General features: G+C 40.8%; 2 protein-coding genes across 2 annotated transcripts; both read left to right on the forward strand.

Annotated features, from left to right (window-relative positions):
* The first annotated feature begins 4,856 nt into the window (after nt 1-4,856).
* Nucleotides 4,857-14,560, forward strand: LOC137256172 (cobalamin binding intrinsic factor-like). The gene is made up of 5 exons (XM_067793877.1): nt 4,857-4,950; nt 12,159-12,236; nt 12,780-12,947; nt 13,926-14,056; nt 14,386-14,560. Exons 2-5 carry the CDS (start codon nt 12,175-12,177, stop codon nt 14,445-14,447), a joined length of 423 nt encoding a protein of 140 aa, XP_067649978.1. The 5' UTR covers nt 4,857-4,950; nt 12,159-12,174; the 3' UTR covers nt 14,448-14,560.
* Nucleotides 14,561-17,613: 3,053 nt separating this feature from the next.
* On the forward strand, nt 17,614-22,110 carry LOC137256611 (cobalamin binding intrinsic factor-like). The gene is made up of 4 exons (XM_067794492.1): nt 17,614-17,675; nt 18,257-18,424; nt 21,368-21,495; nt 22,049-22,110. Exons 1-4 carry the CDS (start codon nt 17,614-17,616, stop codon nt 22,108-22,110), a joined length of 420 nt encoding a protein of 139 aa, XP_067650593.1.

A 22,110-nucleotide genomic window follows, 5' to 3' on the forward strand; every position in this document is an offset into this window, starting at 1 on the left:
TTTGGAAATGAATAATTAGATCCATTTTGTTGAGTTGTGTGTCTGTTATGACCAATATTGTTTCGTCATTGTTTGTCCCCGCCCCTACAAATATTGATTATAATTGTCCCTGGACCAGACAAACGAGTGACTGAAATTATGAGCAACACTGACAGGAAATCAACCAGCACTAGGTCCCGTACGACACGAACAGAGTGCACAGGATTTCTTAGTAAGTGGGTGAGTATCCCAGAAATATCATTGCGGGTGATTCCACAAATGGGCTTTACACATTTAACTTATGTGCGGAATCGAACTCGGCTGTTCGGTGTGACGAGTGGAAGAGCGAACCACTAGGCTACCCGACCGCCAGGCGGAGGATTAAATCTATCCTGGAATTCCCACAGCTTCACTGCTGGGAGAATATGTAAATGTAAATATTGTAAGAATGGAATGAATCATGGTCTCTGGCAACGATATAGTTTCAGCGCGACATCTTTCAAGACCTTCCAGGTCCACCTCCAGGCAAGCAGCAAACCCTCTCTACATTCAAATATGGTGAAGGGTGATGATAAAGATGGTCTGTGGAGGTGATGAGTTGGCACAAAAGGTATCCTCATCAGCAGCATTTTCGGCAGAGGTGTCTTCTCACAAACGTCTGTGACTACAGGTGTATGTTTTGTTTCAAAAACATATTATATTCATTCAAGAAAAGGATTGAGCCCAAGCTATCCAATTTCGAAAAACACTCTCCTAAACGTATGTATATGTCAGCAAGTACTTTGTGATGGTTTCTTGGTGTCTGTGACAACGGTACCATGTGTAGTTGGGAAGTATTCTCTAATAGTGTCTGTGACTACAGGTGTAGATTGGCAAGTGTTCTCTAATGATCATTGGGACTACAGGTGTAGATTGGCAAGTGTTATCTAATGATCATTGGGACTACAGGTGTAGATTGGCAAGTGTTATCTAATGATCATTGGGACTACAGGTGTAGATTGGCAAGTGTTATCTAATGATCATTGGGACTACAGGTGTAGATTGGCAAGTGTTATCTAATGATCATTGGGACTACAGGTGTAGATTGGCAAGTGTTATCTAATGATCATTGGGACTACAGGTGTAGATTGGCAAGCGTTATCTAATGATCATTGGGACTACAGGTGTAGATTGGCAAGTGTTATCTAATGATCATTGGGACTACAGGTGTAGATTGGCAAGTGTTTCCTAATAATATATGTGCCGTGGGTTTATTGCCCACTTGGGTACACCGTGTAGATTGGCAAGTGTTATCTAATGATCATTGGGACTACAGGTGTAGATTGGCAAGCGTTATCTAATGATCATTGGGACTACAGGTGTAGATTGGCAAGTGTTATCTAATGATCATTGGGACTACAGGTGTAGATTGGCAAGTGTTTCCTAATAATATATGTGCCGTGGGTTTATTGCCCACTTGGGTACACCGTCTACAGTTGGTTTCTGGTGATTGTACATAAGATACAGTGTTGCCCATCTATACATCTATATTTTACGATAGCTTCTGAGGTTAGTGTTTACACTAAAATCACATTTCGCGAGGGCCGGTTTTGAGACGCCAATTACATCACGTATTTGTCATATTCAGCTGCGACAAATTACATCATTGAATTCCATATACATCTGAGAATGCAATTACAAATGTCTTTTGTCACCAATACCAACTGTCTCGATAAAACGAAGCGACAGATATTCGGTGTGAAAACGAGCGCTGTGCTCCGAAGACTTTCCACTATCAGGGAGCCTATATAGGTACTGTTGTAGATTATCCCTGGTTCGGCTAAACACTGGTGAAACTGCGCTGGAACGAGCCAAGTCACTGTGTGCGTTGGAGCATGACGAGGTACACTATAGGTTATCACATCGTGTCGAGGGAAATATGGGGTTTTATCAGTCCCTCGTAAGGTTGTAATACAACCTTACTCCGCTCGGGGAATACAACCTTACGAGGGACTGATAAAACCCCGTATTTCCCTCGACACGATGTGATAACGCATTTATCTAGCTGAATGTTTTCACTAAATCAAAACAAAACATCGTTTCATTGCTGCCATGTTGACACCAGCTGATCGTTTGACCTCAATGCACCGCACGTTACTAAAGGCTTGTCGATGCACGCTTTTCTCACTTCGCGTCGTCACCGAGGCGTAGCGGGGTGATATGACTTTCGTAGCGGGATTACACGACTTTTATACTCCCGCTCGCGGATCGTGATGGATGTACATGGTATTTTATCAGAGTCACGTGGACCAATCAAAACTCGACATTCTTACATGAGGCTAGACAATTAGTACAAATGGTAAAGAAAGCAAGAGCGTGACCTATCCCTGTTGTAGAGTATCTCTGGTATTATGATGTATATTTTGCGTTTTGTTCAATTATTATTTTTTTATGAAACTAATTTAAATGTCTACATTTAGCCTTGTTCAATATCATATCATATCATACATGGATATAGGCTATGCGTTTTATATTCTTTGAACGTTTTTATTGATTGACAATATTCAGACGGTTTTACTGTTTTTCGTCAACAGTTTTTAGATTGTTTCAAATATTATTGATATATAGCTCTATCATGTATTTTGTATTGTTCTCGTCACGATATGGCTGCGATATTGCCGATGCGACGATAAACTCACTCACTCACTCAGACGGTGTTTGGGTAGCCTTGTAGTCAATATAAGAGGCTTGCTGGTTAAGCTGATGCATTGGTGATGGATCCTGGATCCTGCGTCGGGATTTATTTATCTGAGACTGTCCCATCATGGTATTGTGGGCATATTGCTTAAAGCTTACTCACTCAATATAAGATTATAGTGTCAGAATCAGATTGTAAGGTTAATGAAGAGTTTCTTCCAGAGAAGTGAGGACTGCTTGATGCGTTGTTAACGTTAATTTCAGGGGTCAGTTTTACAATATTGGACCAAGACCATTTAGGTAAAGAAATAAAAAACCCACAAATGCAACAAAGAAAAAAAAACAAAGGGGTGATTGAGATGGGGAGAGGGAGGGACAAAGAGAATATGAGTGAGTGGGTGAGTGTAGTTTTACGCCGCACTCAGCAATATTACAGCTATATGGCGGTCTGTAAATAATCGAGTCTGGACCAGACAATCCAGTGATCAACAACATGAGCATCGATCTGCGCAATTGGGAACCGATGACATGCGTCAACCAAGTCAGCGAGCCTGACCACCCGATCCCGTTAGTCGCCTCTTACGACAAGCTGAGTCGCCTTTTTTGGCAAGCATGGGTTGCTGAAGGCCTATTCTACCCCGGGACCTTCACGGGTCGAAGAGAATATGACATGGGGAGGAAAAGAGAGATAGATAGCGGGAGAGAGAGGGTGAAGGGATAGGGAGAGAGAAAGAAGTGGGGGAGGGATAGATCACAAATATTTCCTCCAGGTGTCCTTCGGTTTAAGTGAAGATTACCAGTAAGATGATTGCCTAACCCACTTCTTCATACGTCCGTTGGAAATTACTGTGGTTGGAAAACTTCCCCCAACGTCCGCAGATGCCACTTGCCATTTTGTATATTTGGTACATGTGCACCAGTTACAGCAACGCTTTACAATGATCAGTACGCATTTGGGAATCGAAACCACAATAAAAGGTCTTTGCCACGCCAAAGAAACTAAACTATCACAGGCCATCCCTCTAATAACACCCCCCACCCCCCACCCCCCTCAATCTTACTACACACAACCTCACCTTCTCCCCCCTCACCAAGACGCATTATTTATAATTATTACAAACTTTACGACATCTGTCACAAATCAACGCAGTTTCATTTTCAAGGGTCGCCTCAGGGCTCTATATCCTGTTCGTGAACTGGCAGTTACTTTCTTAGACTGGTTCCCCTGCCCTATTCCGCGCTGCGCTATCGCTGCACTACTTTGTGTAGCCAGCTTGCTGAGCGTAGCATAGGCAGAGTACCAGTCTATTACTTTCTCCGAAATCTTGTCCCGAGGAGCTGAAATTGTATTCTCGGAGAATGAAGATACACAAATACACAGATATAGTATATTCTAGCATTTGTATTTGAAAGAGTATCTCAGTTTTTACTGGTTTTAATCAAAGTATTGTAGTAATTTTCTCCTGTCTTAGAGCTTCCTTCAAGCGAGACGTGCTCCCCAAGCCTTTTTTGGTGGGTTTTGAGGCAAAAAGACCGGTGTCAGGCCTGTTCTGATGCAGAACGACCTCCTGGTAAACAAGAACAGGTTGGATCGGCGAAGAGAACATGTTTACGAGAAGTAGGCGGTGCACGACAATGGGTAAACCTGTTTGGTTTGTGAAAGTCAGAGCAGATGTTGAGTAGTGCACCTGCAGTGTATGGCGATGAAACTGATTCTGCGCGAAGCTGCATACGCGTTTCTTATAACACTCTCACGTGGTTGGTGTAGCAAGTCGGTAACATTCACTGTTTGCTATCGGGCAACATGAGGCCCCTTCGCTTACAATGGAAAACGCCGGTGAGCGGCACTCGTACATGCTAATACGGGTCAGTTGTCAAGTCTGTGCTCAACTTATCCTTATTTGCCAGTAACTGGTTAGATCATCGATCATGCATTTTGAACACTGTAATTTTGCAATATGTTAGATAGTGTAGATGTCAACGTGACAAATGGTGGGGTATTATTATACAGTTTAAGTCGTTCTGCTTCAACTCTCTTGTATTCTAAGTCTGGGTACAAACTCAATCAATCAAAAATGTAAATAGTAGTTAGCAGTTCATCCTCGCCAGATTCCTGAGACAAACATGATGTGTCATATACACACCCTTTGATGGATACACAGGATGTGTAAACAGGATGCAGACAACGGAAGGTCATAGATCATGTGACAGCCTCAATATAAGTAGCAGTTACGTGCATTGGTGTAACAGGATCCTTCAAGCATCGTACTGCATTCTTAGATATCTGAAAGACAGGTAGGGTGTATGTGCATGATGATATGTGTAAATCGTTAATCGTTGATTACTCGTTAACTGTCGATTACTCGTTAACTGTCGATTACTCGTTACCTGTCTATTACTCGTTCACTGTCGATTACTCGTTACCTGTCGATTACTCGTTAACTGTCTATTACTCGTTAACTGTCGATTACTCGTGAACTGTCGATTACTCGTGAACTGTCGATTACTCAGTAACTTGTATTGAGGACAAATGTTTGTCTGAAGTAAAATAGTCAGCAAGCTTGGATTACTCCCCAGTCAGAAATAACAATCCCGAATATGAAAAAGAATTAGATTCGGGATTCGAATGCCCAATCTCCAATCTGTTTCAACCCTCATATTACAGTAATGTTACACGTAAAGTGCAGTTATCTCTTTTTCCAATTTGTTTACGTCTGTAATATCCTTGGCATGTAAATGTGATACGAAATGGGGTTTAACGTTGCAAATTATATCTGTTTGGGTTGTTTTGAATGAGACAAATTAAACAGCTCAAAAACATGAAATGGTGACTCCAACACAATACATAGTAGTTAATATGGACGAATACCAGAATGGCCAAGTGAGTCCTGAACGCATTCGCCCATTTCTATTGTGGTGAACCAAACGACATTGTACGCGCTGTAAACAACCATCACACGTGCAGAATCTACCTGTTGTTTAAAAACAACCCTTGGGAGCTAAACAATTCTACACGACAGGTGGAGCCACGTCAACACTCATTACACTTGATTCACACCTGGGACGGATATGCCACTTTGAACATCTGTTTTTATCATATTTTTGACATTACATCTGTGTCTCGGCATCCAAATGTGGAGAAATTCTGCTCACACAATCATCAAGTAGTGATTTTTTCAACGAGTTTGGCACCCGTAAACAAGTGTGTGACGTCACAACAGTAAACAATCTCTCATCAAAGTGTCTTGATCCTCTTAGACATTCAAGTTTTGGTACTGCTACCACATACGATGATCACCAATCCCCATGCGTTTTGTGGACTTCAGATTTGTTATATGACTTATCCTATCGACGAAATTTGAATAAGATAAACATGCGTAGTGTGTTTTCATGTGACGTCACCATGTCTCGCTACGACTCAGAGACTGTCTTACAACATGATTCATGAGCACTGGCTAGGGGTCGGGCCGAGTGTGCTGTGAGTGAGCTATCGTCAGGGGCCATATCAAAAGTCATTTCCCAAATAAGTATGTGTTCCAATGACGTTGAAATGAATCATGGTCCCCTGTCTCTGGAAGATCTCCAGAGTTATATCCTCAGTGAACTCCGCAATGTGAAAGATGACCTCACGTCCCACCCAGATCGTTGATGTAAACGGTCAAATTACCCTAATCTACTCTACAAGCGACATACTGGAGTCAACTATAACTGAAGAGCAGAAAGACGTAAATGACGTTAAGGGTAAATTTGAGGTTACGTACGGTGACTTTGACGCTACAACTGAAACGGTGGACTCAACGGCTGAACGTCTTGCTCGTATGGATAAGGAACTTTCAGTCGGCACGAAAACATGAACTTGTATGGCATACCTGAGCAGGAGGGTGAAATGTCAAAGCCTGCAAAAGCGCAGTTTTATCAGTCTTAACCGAACACGTAACCTTCAAATCCTGGCAGCCAAGTGACGTCGTGCGTGCGCATCGTCTTGGCAAGAAACGAGATGGTATAAACAAACCGCGGCCAGTGATAACAAAATTGGCTCTGTCCGACGATAAGGTCCGCGCGTTGAAAGCTAGATACGTACTAGAGTCAGTGGTTATGGAATTGCTAATAACTTAACCAAACGTCAACGTCAGCAAATCATGAGTCTGAAAAACACTGACTTATTCGGTTTCTTTAAAAATGGTAGCCTTGTTACCAAACGTTGCATTCAACCCGCTACATCCCGTATGAGTGGAAATTTCTTTCGCCAGGCAGAAAGTGGTTTCAGTGGGCTAGAAGCTGGAACCAGCCAATAGGACAATGGCCAAAGCCGGGACCACATTTCACAGGGATCTCCTACACAGCACACAGATATTTTTCTGTCTTTTCTGCACTATGCTGGAACATTAATGGCCTGTCTAGTAAACTTGGTAATAATGATTTTAAAACCTATTTGAGTAACCTAAAGATAGTTAGTTTTCTTGAGACCTTTGTTAGTACACTAGTAACTCCACGGTGGTTTGAGAACTACGATTTTTATTACAGTCCAGTTGTAAAGCTGTCGGAGCTGTCTCGTGGCATTTGTATTGGGTCACTTTCATGATATATCAAAATAATCAACACGAACGTTGACAACCTACTTTGCATAAAACTAAAGAAAGAAGCTTTTTCACTAAATAGGGGTATAGCCTTGTTGTGCACACATATCCACCTAGACGGGTCGTCATATTACGCTACATATAACACTAATTGTCACATAAATCAAATTGAAACTTTCGTAGTAGAAAATCTGAGTGATCTCAAGGACTCGCATATAGTTCTTTGTGGTGACATGAACGCGAGAACAGGAGAAGAGAATAAAGTTCTAGTTGAACTTGATGCACGGAGTGCTGAACACATGCAGAGACACTCTCTGCCATGATGGCGTCTCTGTGTCAAACCGAAAGTCACATGACAGAGCGATCAATAAATTTTGCGTATACTTCTTGACTTTTGCTATGCTCTACAGCTTTATATTGTAAATGGAAGAGCTGCCTGTGACATGGAAGAGGAATGTACATATATAGGCCAGTAGGGTTGCAGCGTCAATGATTACTTAATATGCACTCCATCTTGCTTTCAGTTTATTGAGAAACTAAACATTGGCGACCGATCTGAGTCTGATCACTCCCCATTAGAACTGACCTGTAATTTCGCATGTACACTCTCGAGTAGAAATCCCTCTGATCTAGAAGAGAAAATTGTGTGGAATGATTCACTCAAGGATACACTTTTATCCATCTTGCGACCTAAGCTATCTCTGTTGCTCTGTTGTAATCACCGATGCGTTAGATATTGATAAAGAACTAGCAATAAGCGACTTTGTCAAAACTGCTTTAGAAGCCGCGCAGTGTATGAGGAAGACGACTAACCCTGACAGGAAACCTAAAGTTAAACTTAACAAAGAGTGTAGAGCAGCTAAAAACGTGTTAGAAAAGCACTTAGAAGATAAGATGTAATCGTTCTGATAACAATCGAGGTTTATATTGTAGGGAACGAAATACATATACAGCTTTTTGTAACTTTCAGAATAAACCAGTGCAAAAACAACCTAAGAAAGAAAGTTACACGGCTCTTTACATAACCCATCCGTTTTCTGGAAACGAGTCCGCACACTCAGACAAAAACAAGCCCCTGTAATCAGATATCAAAACCAGAATGGCTTGTCCATTTTAAGTCAGTCTTTAAGAATGGCAGTATCATTCAGATTATCCAGAATGAAGATATCTGTACAGATGACTCACCCTCATATTACATACAGTGAATGGCATTAATAGTCTTAAATGTGGTAAATCACCTGGTCCTGATCTGGTTCTTGTGGAAATGTTGAAATGTTCAAATTCTGAAATTCTGCCTTTTCTTAGTAAACATACATAGGGAAAAAAGTTAAGCAACCCCAGAAGAAAATTGGTAAAATGTCGTGTTAGTACTAAGCAAATGAAATATCACTGATCAACAGTCTTTGGGCAGTATATGACCTGAATGTTCATGGACACCGAGCATTGCTACTGAATACACCATGCACGTGAAGCTGATGACCCATGATTTTTTCAGCTTGCAGTTGCACTTGCAAATTTCACTATTTAATGGCTTGTTCTGAGATGGTTTATCATTTCCCTCAAAAATGGCTCGTTGGGGGATATCAGAAGCACAACGATGGCAAATCATTTGTCTATCGTTCAGCGGGATTGCCCTCCAAAGCAATCTCAAGGCAGACTGGCTACCATTACACACTAATAAGCAGATTAATTCGAAAGCATGCACAAACCAATGAAGTCAAGGACCGTCCACGCTCTGGACGACCTCCTGCGACGTCTCGTCGTGAAGACAGAGCGCTTATACGGCTGGTGCGACGTTTTCCATTTGCATCAAACACAGTCCTGAAACATCAGTGGTTACCAAATCGCCGACTGAACACTAAGACTATCAAGAAACGACTTAAAGCTGCAGGACTTGCTTCACGGTGGGTTAACAGGTGTCCCCAGTTGACAAATAACCATAAAAGACGGCGATTGATAAGGAGTCAAGCGAGACGGTACTGGAATCTAAGGTCGTGGAGGAGGATCCATTGGTCGGATGACAGTCGGTTCATACTTCATGCCAAAGATGGGCGAGTACGTGTTTGGAGGCGTAAAAATACGGCCTATAGTGCCAAGAACAACCTTCCCACTGTTCCTTTCAGTGGAGGCTCAGAAATGTTTTGGGGATGCTTTCCCCACGATCGTAAGTTGGACCTTCTGACGATTCTCACAGGTGCACGGTACATCCAGGAGGTGCTCCAGGTCCTTCCTCATTTCGATAACAACCCGCTTGCCTTCAGACCTGTTTTCATGGATCATAATGCTAGACCTCCTCGATCTATCGCAGTGAATAACTTTATTCACAAGAATGCTGGCTATGAGTCCTGATCTCAACCCGATCGAGCACATTTGGGACATTATTGGACGACGTAAGCAAAAGCGAGATCATCCTATCCTGAGCCTTCAGCAGCTGGAGGCAGCATTGCATGAAGAATGGCATACATTATCCATGAGGCTTTGTTAGGGGTATGGGTCGGAGAACAGAGACTGTCATCCGGGCAAATGGAGGATATACACTTTATTAACTGTAATTTGTTGTAGACACCAAATGTGAGTTTGTTGACAAATGCCATCATCACATGCTCACCGTGCCAGCTCCATAGTTTCAGCCCGCGTTCACTTTGATGAAAATTCAGTCGTTAATTGCTATGACCTAAAACAATAAAAAGATTGTAAAGGAATCAGTCCAGGTGTTCCTCTATTCGGAAATGTCTGCTCGTTCATTGCCTGTTTGAGTCTCCTACGTTTCACCTATTCTACACCAGACCATATTTTCACCATATATGCAATCATTCAGAAATGTTTATCTAGACGCATATCTAAATTGTATGTTGTATTTGTTGATTTTAAGAAGGCGTTCGACTCAGTTGATCGTTTCAAACTATGGTTTTGTCTCAGAAATGCTGGTCTGGGAGGCAAAATGTACACCATGCTTACGTCATTGTACTCAAATATCAAATCATGTGTATGCAGTCAAGACGCTTTATCTGATTTTTTGACTGTCCAATCGGTTTAAGGCAAGGATGTATTACGAGCCCTATCCTGTTCTCTTTCTTCATTAACGAGTTATATAATGCTATTTCACTGCAAGGTAAGCATGGTGTCCAGTTATTTCCTGACATTATCGAAGTATTTATGTTACTTTCTGCAGACGATGTAATGCTAGTATCTACCTCAATTATTGGGTTACAAAACCAGCTAAACATACTAGAAAGATATTCTTCAGAATGGTCGCTATCAGTAAATCATGAAAAAACTAATATTGTTGTAATTAGAAAAGGTGGTCCCCTCTCTTCGAAGGAAAAGTGGTGTTTCAATTCTAAACCCGTTAATGTCGTAAATCATTACAAATACCTTGGTGTAAAACCTTTCTTTACTATTGGACACATTATGCTGCAGATTTAGAGCTAAGGAAGCACTGTTATACCTCATGTCTGTTTATAATAACTTTGGCTTCCTTACCCACAACGTGTTCTTCAAATTATTCGATGTACAAATTCAGCATATTCTTTTGTACAATTCTTAACTATGGAGCTTTTAACCTTTCCAAACGCTAGAAAAGATACACTTACTGACTTGCAAAAAAAATTATGCGTCACACAGTCTACCCCTAACGACATGGTATATGGAGAATGTGGGAGATTTCCAGTTTTCATTAATGCTCAAATTAGATGCTTAAAATACTGGCTAGATATAGTACAAAAGCACGATCACCGTCTCCCGAAAATGTCCTGCAATATGCTTCTACATTTAGATAATAAAGGCAAAGAAACTTGGGCGTCCCATGTAAGGAATCTTCTTTGTTCCAAAGGTTTTGGTATTGTCTGGTTAAAACAGTCTGTAGCTAATGTCAGTGTTTTCTTGAACCAGTTTAGAGATCGCTCTGTACATGTATTTTTCACCCAGAATGGCCCTCGAGGTTAGAAGAAAGCGCTCGTTTTGATTGTTACAGACAGTTTATGTCCCTTTTAGAACCAGAAAGATATTTATCCCTTGTGAGACAGCTACTAGTTTAGACTGGGGCTATTAGATTTAAAAGTAAACGAAGGAACAAGACTATCCATTGACAAAAAATATAGGTTATGTCCATTTTGTAAAAAAAATCATTGAAGACAAATTACTTTTTCTTGTTGAATGTCCAGTCTATGACAAAATCTGTCCTGATTATCTCTGTACTTGTATTACAAAGAGAAGTAATAATGGAGCATTTTACAAACTTGTTTCCTCATGCGATGGCTCCATTTTTAAAAGTTTATCACTGTATATTCATCATGCTATTATGTTAAGAAAACAATTGCTGTCCTCATTAATGTAAACTTTCTTTGTAACCACATTGTATATGGGCCGGTGGCCTCACATAGAAATAAACATATTTTGAATTGACTTGACTTGAGTTTAACCTTGGTAATTTGACATAGTTTCCAATAATGCTCTGACAGTCCGGGAGGTAATTTACCTGTAGAACCCCTTTGGAACCCAAAAAGAGCAAAGTCATCACCTTGCCAGCTGAATGAACAGACTCTGGTTTCCTCTGACTGATTGTGGTGAATCCAACATTCACCCAAAATATACATCTGTCCATCCTAAAGATCATCTATGTCTGCATCGAAAGAAAGTAAATTCTCAAAAGACGAACCTTACAGAGGATCAGAAAAATCACAACAAAGAGAGTGCTTAGCATAAATGTGCTGCCTGTCTGTGTATTTGGTTCAAGTTTCAGACTGCACGTGTGGAAAGTATTGTATTACCCCCTATTTAGTTAAACACAGAGTTCAGAGTCGGCAAGTCCCTTAGACACGGAAATACACTGGACCAAGTAAAATTCAAGTAATGCTTTGTGCACATTAGACCATTCTACCATAATAGTCTCTCTGTATCTATTCTGTTTTGTTATTTTCCTCTCAGGTTCCAGTCAAGCACAATGAGAATTCTATCGTGTGTATGTCTCCTCACATGTGTGGCACTAACTGTGGCTTGTCCGCCGTAAGTAAATGGGTTGAATATATGCTACTGTGAATGGTAGCACAGTAGGGATGACTTTCCTCTAAGACCGAGCAGTAGAATTGTTTACTTGAATAGCTACCTAAAGCTGTTACAGTAGAAAGAAAGCAGTTTGCCTACTCTTTGAATGTCTCATTGCTGCAATGATCGAAAAATTGTTGCGTGGATCTGTTGCCCTAGCATCCTAACCTTGTACCATTGGGACCAATCAGACAGGCATACATATATTTAGGACTTTATTGAATACGATCATTTTCATCCATTACAAAATACACACAAAGGTATTTGAGTTGTTTCAAAATGTTGCTATTATACAAACAATAGCCAAGCAGGAAAGTTCTGTTATTAATTCTGAAAATGCTGAATTACTTCACGAGGAAAATGTATTAAAACAAAATATTTCAAAGTGGGTCAATGTTAGTTTAGACACGGGCAGTACAGCGGTTATACGTCATATTAGTGGGTTTAGTACTTCATATCCCAGTATAAAACTGTTTAGTATATGATATATTCGTTATCTTTAAGGTGTATTGACTGTCCTTGTTGTATGTGCGGTCCAAATATCACCGTTACCATGGTGGTGCAGAACACTCTCCAGCGGCCGATGTTCGAGGCTTCTACCGAGCTTGAGATGCCCCAGAGAGAACTCATATACTTCCTCCAAGCGGCTGTAGCCAAAGACCAGCACTTCCAGTAAGATACTTGCCTGTGGCACAACTCTTTGTATGATGGGCTAGGTGTAAATAGGCCCTGCTGTCCGAACACCTATTAAACTTTCATCCATCTATCATGACTCATCTTCACTTTCAGCAACTTCTTAACACCTTTATTCGTCACAGTTTCTGTCATACAACACCTATTCCTCAAGACACTACCTTTTCCATCAGACAACCCATCTGTCAGACTTTGTTGTATATACACCCCTTTCAGTAAGAGCATTTTACTCTATCAGGATCAGCTTTTCTCATCAGTTAGTACAAACTTCAGTAACAAAGTCTCAGTTACTCACTTAACCACCAACGAAGACCCGGGTTAGAATTCATCTTATGTAGCCCAGGTTTTTAAGCAACTAACTGGATGGGGTAGTCAAGGCTCGCTGATTTGTTTGACTCGTGTCATCGTATCGCATTTGCGAAGGTTGATGCTCATGATGTTGATCTATGGATTGACTGGTCCAGATTCGATTATATACAAACTGGGGCCATGTAGCTGAAATATTGCTGAGTGAGACAAACCAACCAACTCACTTAACTGTCCTGTCAGTATGCCACTTCTTCTGATGGATAATAATACTCTTTATCCCTCAAATAATGTCTAATGTGAGAAGCGTTTCATTCGACCAGATTTTGACTGTCTGGCTACACGTTTTCGTCCTATATTTTATCATGTGGTCAACAAGCACGACTTTTCCTCTTCTGTTGACCAAAGTTGACAAAGATGATAGGACTGGATATCTTCAGAGGGGTTAAATGTTTCCTCCCTGATCGGGTACATTTTTGGAAGTTTCATGCATTTGTAAAACCCTTTCCAAGTTACTCACATACTATATATCTGTGATATAAGATATCATTTCAGTGATCACTGTTTTACTGTTTGTGTGTCAGAACGCACTGAAAACTAAATTCATTGTTGTAACCAAACGAAAACACGTGTGTTCCTTTGATCGTGCAGTTTTACAGCTGAGTATTATGCGACACCGAGGGTGACGGGATATTTCATCCTGAGTATGAACAAAATACCTGGCAGCACCACCGACAAGACTTACTGGCAGATCCTGGACAACGGTATACCGACACCCCTTGGTAAGTGTGAACGTGTGTGTCTTTCTGTGAGTATTTTGTGTCAGTATGTGTGAGTATGTGTGCTTGTGTGCATATATATATATGCATGCGTGTACTTACGAGTATGTGTGTGTCAGTATGTGTGTACTGGTGTCTGTAAGCATGTGTGTACCAGTGTGTCCGCGAATGTAGGAATATATATGTTTGTATGTGTTTACATGTGTGTGAGTATGTGTTTACGTGTGTATGTGTATGTTTGTTAGTGAGTGTGTATGAATGTGTGATTGTAAGTGTGTTCATGCTACAAATTCATCCACATGCAAAATGACGCTGGGGTTTCTGCATTGCAGGTGTCAGTCAGTACGTACCAAAGAATGGGGCTGTAATTTGCTTCAATTATACCACGTACTAAAGCGGTTCCACCACGCCGTAGACAAGCACCGTGGACATCCAAATACATGTGAATAATACATGTTATTGTGTCGTGTGTACAGTAGCATGGAATAAACGCTATATATAGCTACATACAAGATTTGAAACTATTTTCATTGAACTGTGCAATGAGTTTAACCCCAATTGATCGATACAGGTCAATCAGTGTTCGCTATAATCTTTAGATAAAACGTCGTCATATCAGATTGCCGAGAAATCGATGTTACATTAATGGGCGACATTGTGAACAATACGTTAGGTTTATAATGTCAGACATGACAAAATGCATGAAGGAAACAATACATACACAAAACTCCATAATTCAAACATGCCATGTCATACTAGTGGACAATATTATGAACAATATATGTCATGTCATACTAGTGGACAATATTATGGACAATATATGTCATGTCATACTAGTGGACAATATTATGGACAATATATGTCATGTCATACTAGTGGACAATATTATGAACAATATATGCCATGTCATACTAGTGGACAATATTATGGACAATATATGCCATGTCATACTAGTGGACAATATTATGGACAATATATGCCATGTCATACTAGTGGACAATATTATGGACAATAAAGTAAATATACAAAATTCCATATTGAGAACAAAACTCTGGACATGCCGTGACATGCTAGTAGACAACACTATGAACAATATACTGAATGCAGAAGACACATTGAAAACATAACAGTGACGAGTCAGACTGGACAATATTATGAAACAATATACTGAATACACAAAGTCCCATATTGAAAACCATCTCCTGTTATACAAGTCCTTGATATTATGAACGGTAAAACGAATATAAAAATGTTCATACTGAAAACAAAACACTGGACATGAGGTATCATACAAGTGGATTATGTTCTGAACAATATACCGAATACACTAAGCTCCGTATCTTGCCTTACATATAAATGTCGTTTTCTGATTGACTGGGCGCTCCTCTATTATTTTCTATGTACCCTGCTGGGAATACAGAAGCCATTATTACTCCGTGGTAGTACTTCTTTATCTCGAATAACATTGTGTCACGTGTGATGTACGGACATTACCGATGTTTTGCAAATCGATAGAAGGGAGATAACTCCAAAATCTAGCGATGGCTTCGAAAATGATTACCTCTCATTATCTTGAAGGAATTTTGACAAAACGTTCAAATGTAGTCCCTTGAATACTAGGGAGGGGAATTACATCGCGGCGACTTTACTAACACAATACCTGTAAGATGCAAGGTTCGAATGGTTTGATTCACACAGTGCTTCAAACAGTTCAAAATCAACAATAACGTTTTCGGTAAGATAAATATGTTGCTTCCTGGTCCCCCGGGACCCATGGCTTGTGTATCCTCGATGTTTGTTTGTGATCACTGAGCCCCTCGGGTCTAGATCAACCAATGTCCCCCTTATGATATTGTGTACAAAACACTGGACATTCCAAGTCATACTAGTTGACCAACTTAAAAACAATATAACGAATACGCACACCTCCATATTAAGAACAAAACAGTGGACACGTCATGCCATAATACTGATCGATATTGTGAGAATAGACTATTATTAAAATTTACAATATTGTGAGAATACGATATTGTGAGAATTTTCAGTGTCAAATTGTGAACGATACGATCAACATCAAGTTATGGATACAATTTCATCACGTTACATCTTACATTGGTACAGATGATCTGTTTTGTTGATTAACGCAGCACTCAGCAATAGTCCAGCTATGTGGCGGCGGCCTGTAAATAATCGAGTCTGGACCCGACAATCCAGTGATTAACAGCATGAGCATCGATCTACGCAAAAGGGATACAGTGGCGTGTGTAAACCACGTCAGCGAGCGTGACCACCTGATACCTCTTACGACCAAAGGGGCTTTCTGAAGAGGCATAATAAATATACAGTCAAACACGGTTGTCGAGGCTGAAGGGACCTTTGAAAATATTGAAGTTAACCGAGGTTCGACACAGTCGCAAAACGGATGGCTAAATAATTAATACACAGGGACCAAGCTTTAACGTCGAGACAAGGGTGTTTAACCGTCTCTGGTTGATACTGCACAGACAGCGTGCTTGAATATTTCGACGTATCTTCTTTCCGACATGTGTTACATACAGATTCTCCTCTCCTCCTCTCCATAGCATCAAAATCAGGTAATTTGATACACCCAGCCTTATCACCCCTACTACATATCTTGACCATGTTGAACATCAGAGCTTAGGCAATGTGGTTAGTTCTCATGCAGTTGGTCTACGAACATGTGGACACTGTTTCAACAGTAGGTTAAACATTGTCTGTATTAGTGACCTGATACAGTCAGTGCCTAGTCCAAAACTAATGTTTGGAGGGAGGGGAGTTCTAGAAATTACTGGATAACACTTTTCCTGCTCCTGGGAGATCCCTGAAGACAGGGACACCAACAATCGTCGTAAACTACATAGGCCGTGAAAGGGCATCTACGAAACCCTAAAGGCACTAGGTTCTTATCACCTTAATTATACTACTCAAAGGTAATTTGGGGCTTTCCAGTTCTCTAGTTGACCCAAGTTGAAACAGGTTGCCGGTAACTTCTTTTGAGTAGTATATATTCGAGTATATTTAGCAATGTAATACGACCTTTGCCCTCGACTTCTTATTCGTGAGGATTTAATAGTAGCGACAGGCAAAGGTTCACCCTACACAGGTGACAGTGCACACGTAAGCGTGATATTTGATATTGCTGTGTAAACAGGGTGTTTGATATACAGAAGTATCACCGTACACGTGACATGGCCACGACACAAGTCACATTACAGCATTACAAGCAGATTCTAACTGGATATCTGAAACACCTTCTAGCATCACAGGTGGGCGTATTTATTTTATTACCTAATGTTTTGCAGAATTTTACATGTTACAATATCATAACTTTTATCCTTTTAGGTTTGCAACGAGGCTTATATTCTAGTAATGTATGATATGATGAGCGCAGTGCATTTCTGACGAGGAATCAGAAGCCTTGCCACCCAAAGAATACCAGATCATTTTGATTCCGGTTTAATTGGGGCGTTTGACCATTATGTCCATTTTCGTCATTTATTCTAGTATTATTTCCCCCTCCCAGGTTACGAAAAAGAACAATGAGTACACTATCGTGTGCATGTCTTCTGGCTTTTGTGGCGCTGGCTCTGACGTACAAGCCGTAAGTAACCCTTCTTCAGCTTTGTCCAAATAGAAGGAACTGGTCATTTGATTGATGGAAAGTGTACTTGGAGGGAGAGTTATTCTGTGACCGAACCGGTGCTTTGACTGTTCTATACAATGAAGGGAATGAGATTAATTAGCTTTCATTTGTGTTCTACAAAACCGAACCGTTTTGTTGCAAACGGATCTAGAATCTGAATCCTAACGAATTTGATCCGGAGTCGCATACCTCTGCAGGTATTTTTAATAACATATGCATTACGTAGTACTCATATGACTATGCCTAAAGGATATATTATGCTTGTTGTCTTCATATTATTCATTGCACTTGTCTCAAGAGGTCAGCCTAATGAGTTGCATTTTGTACAATTTATTTTTGTATATTCGCACTGAATGCTAATAAAAAAGCGTAAAAGTTACTTCAAGGTAGATTTATAGTAGATGAATTACTGATAAAAATTTCCTGGTTTACAGTAGTCCATGGCAGTAGACATTGTGTATAAAACCAGATGTCTTAGACATTTTTACACTGAACATAAAGGCGATAAAGGATTCCAATAATGGAACGGTATCTTTCAGGGATGCTAACAACCAATGCTGCATGTGCGGCCCTAATATCACTGTTACTATGGAAGTGCAGAACAGCCTAAAACCGCCGGTGTTCCAGTCTTCTGTGAAACTTGAGATGCCTCAGAGAGAACTAATCTACTTTCTCCAAGCAGCCGTCGCCATAGACCCACATTTCCAGTACTATTACAGCTACAGTCCTACATACTACTTCCCTGAAAAAGAATATTCCTTTGTCCTCAGTCTGATAAATCTTCCCTTAACACTTCAGTACCTTCCTCTCTCAGACAGCTCATTCTCCTGTCGTATGACACCATTTTCTTTCGGACAACACCTTCTTCATACAGAAAATACCTTCTTCTCTCAAACAACGCCTTCTGCTGCAGTATGACACATGCTTATCTCAGAAAACATTTTCTCCTTCAGTACAACACCTGCTTCTCTCAGACAACACCTTCTCCTGCCGTAAACCACCTGCTTCTCTCAGACAAAACCGTCTCCTACCATATGACACCTGCTTCTCTCAGACAACACCTTCTCCTGCTGTAAAACACCTGCTTTTCCCAGACAACACCGTCTCCTGCCGTAAAACACCTGCTTCTCCCAGACAACACCTTCTCCTACCGTAAAACACCTGTTTCTCCCAGACAGTACCTTCTTCTGTTGTACACCACTTTTCCCTCTCAGATAACTCCTTTTTCTCTGACAGAACACCGTCTTCTGCCCCGTGTAGCACATTCTTCTCTCAGAAAAACCTTTTATTTCTAACAGTTTTATTTTCTCTGAGAGGCAGCAGAATCGCCTGCCTCACACCACCTTCCTCACAGTCTGTAAATTAGCAAATGACAATCAAGAAAACGCTAGACAAACATTAATGACAAACGCCGATCTATTCGACCAAGGGCCGAAAATGGCGCATAAGACCCCTTCATCAGAACGACTGGTCCGTGGTCATAGCGCTCTTCAAACTGGGGATGATCTTCACAGAGGTACAGGTAATAGAGTGGATGGGCAGACAAGTTATAATCGGCTTCACAGATTACACCTACATGTGCAAGGTCCACGTGCAATCCCACGATTGACGCACCGTCATGTAACTGTAATATGCCCCTGACGTCATGAGCTGCAGCACTGAACTAATCGTCGCTAGGCAGCATTAGGTTTTGTGATGAACCAGGGTAACCTTGGACTTGATTGACAGACGCAACAGAGTGAGGCGCAGATGAAACGTGTTCTCATGCCGTTAACGCTAGACAAAACTGAGTGTTGACGCAATAATGGTGGGTTGTGAAATCATAGCGACAGTCAGAGTACATTTGGAAGTTATTCACGGACGTGTCAGTGTCAGTATGGAAGGCATATACAGTATGGTTCAAAATTATTGAGAATAGCTAAAGCATTTCATATTATTAAACGAGAACAAATCAGGTAAAATTGAATGTATTGTGAAAGTGAACTGACCTTTTCATGTTGTGTAGGTAACAATTTAATATTTTATCAAGTCTCCTTGAGCTTCACGGCACAGTCTAAGACGGGTAGGCATACTTCCTATCAGAGAGGTTAGTGTCTCGTGAGTTATGCTGTCCCAGTATCGGACCACTTCTCTCTTCATGTCTTTAATTTTTGTCAACCCCTTTTGATTCACACATTCCTTCATCATCCCCCAAATGTTCTCAATGGGATTTAAGTCAGGACTATATGCAGGAAATGGTAATGCAGTCACATTTTTCTCCTGAAACCACTGCTTGGCATGTTTTGCGGTGTGTTTAGGATCATTATCTTGCTGCAAAATCCAGTCATTTCCATAAAACACATGTGCACTTGGAAGGAGAAAATTATCTAATATGTTAGTGTAGCGTTGACTTGTCAGATTTCCCTCAAACACACACAGCAGGGTCGTTCCTAATAAGGATATCCCTCCCCATACATGAAACTTTGGGCTGTATTTAGGTCGTCGATACAACGGTGCTGACGCAGACTTTGTCCATATTTTCACATTATTGGGATATACCCATATTGAGCTTTCATCAGTAAAAATCACATTTTCCCAGTCAAAGTTTTCATGTGCCAAACACCACTCAACACGCCTGTCTTTATGTTCTTGTTTCATGAGAGGAGAAGGAATTCCAGTCTTTTTCTCCCATCCAAGATCAATCAAATTTCTTCTAACTGTAGATTTTGATACAACTGTTGATCCCCTTTCTATCATTTCATACCTGATGTTGGAGATGCTTGCCCTTTGCTTTTTAGACGCTAAAATTCCCAGCCGGACGCGATCTGAGAAGTCCAATTTTCTGGGTCTCCTTGCTCCTTTCTGGTGCCCAAAATCCTTTCCCTCTTTAAAATTCTTCCTAATCCTATACACAGTAGAAAGAGGAGTTCCTGTTCTCTCTGCCAATGTATTTACATTATCAATTCCTTGATTACACAACTCAAAAATCAACCTTCTTTTATCTTCAGCAGACATTGTTGACAGTGCTGAGGAAAATGACGTCTGCTACAGATTCAGGGGAGGTAACTCTAAATGTACTATACTCAGTAGGCCAAGATGAGTTACCTCCCTTATACCATTACTTAGTTTTAAGTATCAGTGAATCGGTTGAGGTGTTAGGATAGCTCAAAGTAAGAAGAACAATTCTCAATAATTATGAACCAGACTATATGCTACCATTTGCGAGGCTGCATGGACGTCGTTGAGAATAGAGGCGGACGTTCCATCGTAAATGACGAGAAGGACTGATGTCAGCATTAGCCAATCGTCTAACAACCATCTTCGGTTATCTGACGTACAACGACCAATTTGCGCAATACTCAATAAACGAACAAAGATCATTAAAGATAGTATTGATGCTTCGTTTTTTTTGTTTTAGAATAGCAACTCCTTTTCTTAATAATACGTATCATTAATATCTGGAACGTATTGATTCCTCCAGCGTTGAAAGGTATAACGAACACCAATATGTGCATATCAATATAACAGCGAACACTTTTGTTTGTTGAATAGCTTTTGTTCTGTGATGTAACTCAGTGGCATATTTTTCCGAAATGGCTTTTATATCATAACTAATTGAAATGATTATTACTATGTTACAATAAATACATAACATTGTTTGTGATGTTCAGTTTTACAGCTGAGTTCTATGCGACCCCAAACGCAACCGGATATGACGTGTTGAGCATGAACAAGGTGGCAGGGAGCGTCACAGACAGGACATACTGGGAGATCTTGGACAATGGAGCGGCTACATCAAGTATCTTCCTATATATGTGTTTATCTCTCAATATTTCTCACGATCTCTCTCTCTCTCTCTCTCTCACACACACACACACACACACGCTGACACACACAAACACACATACACACTCTTTCAAACTCTTACTCTCTCTCCCACTATCACTCTCTCTTTTTATTTCTCTCTCAGTCTCTTTCACTCTCGCTCACTCTGTCCCATTATCACTCACCTTCCCTCTCTCTTCTCTGTCTCGCACACCCGTCCCAACTCTTACTTTCTCTCCCCTATCCCTCTCTCCCTTCGTCACTCTGTCACTCTCGCGGTTTGAATATGTCCTTATCACTCTCACTCTATTCTATCTCAATCTGTCATGCTTTCTCTCCTCCACTATTACTCTCTTTTCTGCCTCTCAATACATGTCACTCCCTCTCTATTTAATTCTCTTCTCACACACACACACATTCTCTCACTCCCGCTGTCTCTTTCCTGACCCCTCACCCTCACCCCCCTCTCCCTCTTCCTCTCAGTAGCATTGACACATACCAATAATCACCGTATTTCCACATTGCAGGTGTCAGCGTGTACGTGCCGAAAGACGGCTCTGTAGTCACCTTCAATTTCACCTCATACTAG

Source organism: Haliotis asinina, chromosome 11 (assembly GCF_037392515.1).
Source record: "Haliotis asinina isolate JCU_RB_2024 chromosome 11, JCU_Hal_asi_v2, whole genome shotgun sequence".
Classification (NCBI taxonomy): domain Eukaryota; kingdom Metazoa; phylum Mollusca; class Gastropoda; order Lepetellida; family Haliotidae; genus Haliotis; species Haliotis asinina.

Excerpts from the sequence above, each read along its gene's own strand:
- LOC137256611 (XM_067794492.1), top strand. The coding sequence starts at position 17,614 with ATGAGTACACTATCGTGTGCATGTCTTCTGGCTTTTGTGGCGCTGGCT. Across the intron at positions 18,425-21,367 it reads GCCATAGACCCACATTTCCA|TTTTACAGCTGAGTTCTATG; the intron begins GTACTATTACAG and ends TGTGATGTTCAG. Across the intron at positions 21,496-22,048 it reads CAATGGAGCGGCTACATCAA|GTGTCAGCGTGTACGTGCCG; the intron begins GTATCTTCCTAT and ends TCCACATTGCAG.
- LOC137256172 (XM_067793877.1), top strand. The coding sequence starts at position 12,175 with ATGAGAATTCTATCGTGTGTATGTCTCCTCACATGTGTGGCACTAACT. Across the intron at positions 12,237-12,779 it reads CTAACTGTGGCTTGTCCGCC|GTGTATTGACTGTCCTTGTT; the intron begins GTAAGTAAATGG and ends GTTATCTTTAAG. Across the intron at positions 12,948-13,925 it reads GCCAAAGACCAGCACTTCCA|TTTTACAGCTGAGTATTATG; the intron begins GTAAGATACTTG and ends TTGATCGTGCAG.